Source organism: Hirundo rustica, chromosome 3, assembly GCF_015227805.2.
Source record: "Hirundo rustica isolate bHirRus1 chromosome 3, bHirRus1.pri.v3, whole genome shotgun sequence".
Classification (NCBI taxonomy): Eukaryota; Metazoa; Chordata; class Aves; order Passeriformes; family Hirundinidae; genus Hirundo; species Hirundo rustica.
The window spans coordinates 23,220,585-23,227,474 of record NC_053452.1 but is presented as its reverse complement, the minus strand read 5'-3'; the positions used below and the strand labels follow the sequence as shown (position 1 = coordinate 23,227,474).

General features: G+C 51.4%; 1 protein-coding gene across 1 annotated transcript; it reads right to left on the bottom strand.

Moving 5' to 3' along the window:
- Window positions 1-2,432: 2,432 nt before the first annotated feature.
- On the bottom strand, window positions 2,433-6,890 carry BATF3 (basic leucine zipper ATF-like transcription factor 3). The gene is made up of 3 exons (XM_040059646.2): window positions 6,777-6,890; window positions 5,493-5,597; window positions 2,433-3,075 (listed from the first exon to the last, which is right to left on the bottom strand). The coding sequence occupies exons 1-3, from the start codon at window positions 6,888-6,890 to the stop codon at window positions 2,890-2,892; spliced, it is 405 nt and encodes a 134-aa protein (XP_039915580.1). The 3' UTR covers window positions 2,433-2,889.

Genomic DNA, 6,890 nt, shown 5'->3' with positions numbered 1-6,890 from the left:
TGGGCTTTTTCCTTTCTGTTCTTCTTTCTGGTTCCCTATTCATGTAAAAATTATCCCAGGCTCCAGAACATACTTTCTGTTTTGAAGGTTCCTGTAAATCAATATCCTTACGAACAGCTCCTGCAAAAAGCGCAATCGCTGCAAGTGTAGGGACACATAAGCCTGTGCTTTAGCAGCTCATGGTCCTTGTTGGCTCATGATTCAGCTATGATATTAATTCTATTAATATATCAAAATGTTGGACTTAAGTGACTTGGGATACTAATTTGCTCTCTTCTTTTACTTGAGGCTCCCAGCTGCCTTTGTCACACAATATACTCATTGGTGAGGTGTCTTAGTAATCTATCACATAGAGGCATGATGCAAAAGGCCCTTTGGAAATATTCCTGGGAAAAAAAAGTGATGCAAGAGATGGAGGAAGAAGCAACCCATGCCCTACTCTTACTAATAGATATGATGCACAGGAAGAGCTGGAGCTATACCCTGAGGTGGTGGGGAAAAAAGTGGGGACAGTGAGGGCTCCCACAGGGCTCCCAGCCCTTCCAAGGAACAGCAACATGTTCTTGGACTTAGGTTGTTTTCTCCACCACACAACACTGCTGAGAATTCTGCAGTCTTCCCCTGTACATTCTGCATAGACATGATATGATTAATAAAGCAACGAACTCCAGTGCAGAAACCATGGATTAAAACTTTTACTGCAGACCAAGAACAGTGCTTACGGATGGGGAACGTACCACAGAACCCGCATAGGACACCAAGTGATAAGCTGGAGTCAGTTTCTAGACAGATGTTTAGAAGAATAAATATGTGAGGAGGAGGATTTTACAGAGAACTAGATTTCTACTTCTAGCAGAGAGCATCTGTGGAACAAAAAAAATGTCTAGAAGGATTCTGCTGGGTTGGACTGTCTTGGACTAGTTGATCTTTCCTTCCATATTTGAGAGTCCACAGGGCTTCATATGTGAGACCATCTCGGTACAGTCCTGACCCCAATTAGATACTTTCCAGTCAGCTGCACATCCCTAGTTAAGGGATACGAAACCTTTCCTCTGTCCCTTCACCCTAAATTATGATGGACTTTCCCCGAGCGAATGTTGTTCATTTCCACCATGTTACTCCTTCTCCATTACATCTCTACTCTGCCCAAACTACACAGTGGCCTCTGGTGCCTGAGGGAATGTGGGTGTGGGGAGGAATATTCGCAAGATAGCTTCCTTTCTTAAGGGTGACACACAGCATTGTTCAAGGACATTACCCAAAATGTGTATCTTGAACTGTACCGAGACTTCTGTTTTCCTAGGCAGGGACTGCAGCAGAGTCTCCTTGCTGGATGACTCAGTTCTTACGGGACCGTAAGGAACTTTGAAGACAGCATTTAGGCTGCAGATGCACATCCTGGAAATTCTCTTGGGAACAACCTAACAAGTAATTTGAAGAAGCCGACAGCTCATCCAGAGTTTCTAGCCTAAGAGAATGGTACAAGAGGGCCCTTTAGAAGGTAGAGTTGACTACATGGTTTCCCAAGTTCTGCCTTGGCAGTGACCAGCAATGCACTACTAAAGAAACTAAAAAGAAAAAAAGGTTAAAAAAAAAATTAAAAACTCAGACATTTCAGATCACATTCTGCTGATAAATATTATGATCCTGGTGAGGGGAGAAACGAATCCCATGAGTTTAACTAAAAAAAAATTCAAATGCTGAAGTGAGAGAGTTGGCAATGGGGAAGAGATTTTTACTATCCAAAGGTGCTCTTTCACTGGGAAATACTGTGAGAAAAAGACTCTTTGCTGGATCCCAAGCTACAGCAACCACATTTCTAGAGGCTGACACTACTAGGAATCTTTAGAGAAAGTAAACACAATTTTCTGTGTATTTCTCAGTAACATTGCAATCATACTTCCTTTCTGTAACTAAAAAGAAAAAGTTAACAGAAGGTTTTTCTTTCAAACAATTATGAAACGCCTTCAGTGTGGACATAGAACAAAATGTTTAGCAAAACTCAATCCACAGACATAATCTTCCAGAGGCAATAAGCAAGATGAAAAAGGATGAAGTTACTTGTTCATTTCCAGTGGGTGCATTAGAAGAGTAAATTTTAAAATCTGCTTTTTAAAACAATGTTTAAAACCATCTAACTCTGTTTGCTTTTCTGCCACACAGAGCAGACAATCATCATCAGAAACTGGCCAAGCTGTATTTTAGGATATAAAACACTCCAAGGACTAATGCCAGCGGGGCTGATGATTTGGAATATTAAAGACTAAGAAAACTCTTTTGTTACACACACTTCAGAAGAGGGACCAATGATGAGGTGCTAAGTAAATAATAGAACAACTAACAGGAGGATTAGCATTGGACTTTGGCACTGACCAGCAAATGAAAAGCAGAGATGCTATAAAGACATCGATTATTGAAGAAGGTAGAGAACATTGTAAAGATGAGACATTGCTTTTATTAACCAAACCTGTTCAGAGACATAAAACCCAGCAGCCACATCATGACATACACAGGCGACAAGTGACAAAGGGTTACTGGCACTGGACGTGTGGGAGAAAGGCATCCCAGTCTGAGGTCGGTACTTTTCCCTGTCTACATTCCATCGCTCCATAGTGGGCTGCACGGCACTTCGACATTTCTAAAGGCAAAACCATGGCTTGAAGAGTCTACCAAGTTAGAAGCTGCTTTTCAAATTGTCTTTTTTTTTTTTTTCCCATATTGGTGTTTTCCTGAGATTCAGTTGGCTGTAACATTTCGACGTGGAGGAGAGCTGCATGGTCGTGTCCAGCCCTCTTCGATGTAAGAACTGCACACGAAGTAGGCAGTTCTTCAAACCTCCTGTTAGTGGCACTTTCACACATCACATTTAGAGGTGATTGAGGAGAGCACTCATCTTGGTAGGCAGCTGGCAAGTGCATCAGGCCTTGGTATGGTCACAAAGTTCATGGTGCAGTGCAAGAGAGGACAGATCTTTTCATGATCCTTCAACACTTCACTCAAGTGTTTCATTTCATCTGTTAGCTTTCCAATTTCTCTTTTCAGGGAGGTATTTTCCTGCTCAAGAGACTCATATTCCTGGAAGGAGGGGAAAGTAAAAAAAAAAAAAATCAAAACCAACAAACTCACAGTCAAAACATTCCTTTCAGTGCTTCCACCTTGAGTACATTCACACTACTGTAGAAAAATAGTGTGGTTCCTTACTACAACTTACAAAGTGCTGAGGAAAGATAGAAACAGCCTGGGAGCTGGAACAGGGCAAGTGCTTTACGACCTGTGCCCCGACCACGCTGCGATTCCTTTCATGGCCCTGAAGACCAGGAGGTGCCACTGGCCCTCAGGAGTCCCCCAGGAGCCCAGGGCTGCAGGCATGGATGGCTGTGTCCCCATGGTGGCCTCTTCCAGCCTGGGCTGCCTCTGCTGGGAAGGGCCAAAACAGAATCTGCACTGCGAGATCGGAGAAAATGAAAGCACTGACTGCCGAGGGGTGCTGGGAAAACACAGAGCCTGGCACTGCTGGTGAGAGAAGGGCAGCCCCTGCCCCAGAGCAGTGCAAGGAAAAGCCATTTATCCAGGCTAGCACAATGTGTCCAGTGCTCTCCTCCAGGCCTCCCAGAGCTTGTAGCCTCCTGGGCAGAGGCCCAGGAACTCAGGAGGAGGGAAGCATCATGCCAGCTTGATGCCAGACTCATTTTTTCACCAGGAGAACAGACCACTGCCTTGGTTATCCTTGACCCAGCTGTTTTTGAGCTAAGGCTTCTCTGGCAATAAATAAGTTACTGTTAACTGCAGGGGAGTTTTGAGTTGCTCTGCAGCATACATGTGATGGATGCAAGACTCTTGCATCACATTTTTGGATAACTGTGTGTCTCAAGTGTCCCTGCTTCTAAGCCTTCTCATCCCAAAGAGAAGAGAGCTAGAAGGTTCAGAGCCAGCCCACCGAAAACCTCGCAGCTGGCCCAAGGCTCAACATCCACCTACTCAATCTCACCTCCCTGGGAAAGCTTCAGAGCAAACTTCAAAGCCTACACGTGCCTTAAAAGGCAGCAGGGAGAGCCTCTCATGCAATGTTCTTCTGGGCAGCCTGGCACTGCCTCTGCTGCCCTTTGCTGCAGAACTTTGGGCTCCTTGCCCACCCTCACACCCTTCCACCACCTCTCACAGAGTAAAACAGGCACAGTCCTCCTAACACAGTATTGGAGCCAAATTCCAGCCAAGTTGTTCGATCCCAACTGTCATTCTTCTCATCTCTTGTTGCCCCAAACCCCATGGTCCTGGGCTTTGGAATAAGTGTTGCAGTCCCATTGCTCTGTCCCATTTTCAGGGGTGACACTGTCACATTGTTCTTACTAAGAACAAAATGTCTATTCAACCAGATCTGCCTACACCTGGCAAAACCTGTGTGCCTCAGAATGAAGATTCCCAGCACCAGGAAGATCCTCAAGTTCAGGAAGAACATCAGATAGGTTGCAGGATGGCACAGAGCCCAAAAAGGATTCCAAAGCCAGGGGTTACCCCTTTTCAGAAGTACCCTGCACCTGGCTTTCTCAGGCGCTGACTCAGAGGAGACCTGGGAAAAACCAAGCCCAAAACTCCCCACATTGTCCCACTTAGTCTCTGCTAACTGCCGGCAGATCCTTCCACAGCGAGAAAGAAAAAAGCCTGTGATGAACCTTCAGAGCTGAACAACTGACTCAGCCACAATGGCAGTGTGCTGCAAAACTGACAATTACCCCAAAAGCTGACTCCTGGCTACAAGAGCGCTGTTGTGTGAGGTAACATCCAAAAACAGAGAAAAGGGATCCCTGTCCTCCAGTGTTTGCACGGGGGACACAAGAAAACCACACCACATTATGATATTAAGAGCTTCTGGAAGAATAATTTGTTTTAAACACCCACTGTTACTCTTCAAAGCATACAAGTATAACAGCTAGCCAAGCCAAGCTCTCACGCTTGCAGGTTCCCAAGTTCCTAAGAAGCTTTTTCAACTGGGTATGTCTGGGGACCCCGTCACTGACACCACAGTTTAGAACTGATTTAAGCCAGCATTGCTACTGCATGGTCCCCTCCTCCTCCATCACCTCCTACCTCAGAGAAGACAGCAAGAACTCATCCACTGCCCTAGCAAATGTGGCAAGCTTTACACTAATACAGAAGAAAATGGTTCTGGTTTAGCCCAAAGGAGCCCTGTGATCCCATTCTTTGGGTGGTCACAGGAAGAGCAAAAGAGGGAGGATGATGCAAGCGCTGGACCATGTCTCTCTCTTCCTAGCAGTGGCACTGAAGGCAGAGCTGCACTGTCCAACAGCAGCATCAGCGTCTGTGAGTTCCCAACCAAGCATCCCACAGCACACCTTTCTGTGCCTCACACCCACAGCTCTCTGAGCAGGAATAGTGTGAGGACAGGCCCACACCTGCTTAAGGATTCCTCTTTATTGTAGAGTCCCGCGCTTGATACCCAAGCCATGCCTGCAAAGCACCAAGTACCCATTCACCTCATGAAGTTTATCTGCTTTCTGAGTTTGCTTCTTCCGGCTCCTCTGTGCAGCAACTCGATTTTTTTCTCTCCTCCTTACTTTTCTGTCGTCTTCTTCGTGACTCTGGAAGACATCAGCCAGAAACACTTTGTTAGTTCGCAAGGCGCACGCAGAAGATGCCCGAAGTCGGGTGCGTAACTTTCTGAGAACGAACGCTTCCAATTTCACGGCGCTGATCCTCGGTCTCGCAGAAACCGCATGGTCCCTGCAAAGCGCAGCGCATCCCTCTGCCCCACGCACAGGCGGTCCCGACGCGCAGGGCTGGAAGCCGGCCGGCTGCCCGGGGGATGCCGCAGATGGGGGAAGCTGGCCACCCGGGCGGGGACCGGCGCTCCCGCTCTGCCCGCCGGGCAGCACTTTACACCTGCCTCCCTCCAGCGCGGCCGTGGGGCGGAGGTACCGGCAGGAAATCCCTGCTCCCTTCCCGGCCGCCCGCGGCTGGGGAAAAGCCGCTGCCCTCGCCGTGCCCCGGCAGCTCTCCGCACACCGCCGGCGGTTCGCCCGCTCTCCCACCTGGGAAGAGCCGGCACGGCGGCCGCTCCCCGGGAAAAGAAGGGCCGATGCCCGGGGCAGGGGCACCCCCGAGGCGGCGCTGCCCGGCGTGACTCGGCCCCATGCGCCCGCCCGCCCGCCCGGTCCCTACCTGCTGGCCGCCCTCGGCCGCCGCGCCCCGGGGCAGCGCGCTGGCCCCCGCCGCCGGGACTGCGCACGACATCCCGGAGCCGCCGAGCCGCCCGCAGGGCTGCCCCGGCCCGCGGGGGCTGCCGCTGCAAGGGAGCCGAGGGAAGGGCAGTGCGAGGGCAGGGCGGGCCGGGGCGGGCCGGGCAGGGGACGCGCCGCCCCGAGCCGGGCCGAGCCCTGCCGGGCCGGGCCGGGGGTGCCGCCGCCAGGTGCCGGGGCGGCCCGGGGCGGAGCCGCCGCCCACATGGCCGTCACATGGCGCCCGCCGGCCGCGGGAGCCCGGGACCCCCCGGCCGCGTCCCGCACTGCCCGCCCCCCGGGACCGCCGGCTCTCGTCAGCCGCCGGGAGCCCGGGGAAAGTCCGGGTCACGGCGCTGCCGGGCAGGAGCTGCCCGAAAATCCCCCCGGAGAGCCCCGGCCCCGGGGGCCGGCCGGGTTCGACGCCCCGCCGGGAGGCCCGGCTCGCTGTTTCGCCTGCAGAAATAACCTCCCCGCGGTTTCTCTCCTCTCCAGGCTGCCCCCGGGAGCCGGCCGTGCCCCCGTGCGTCTCCCGCCGCTCACCTCCGGCAGCTCCCGCCAGCCGTGCTCCTGGGACATGGGCTCTCTGGAGCGGTGGCAGCTCCGCATGGGGGACAGGCAGCTCAGCCCGGGGTCATGGGTGTGAGGACACAGCAT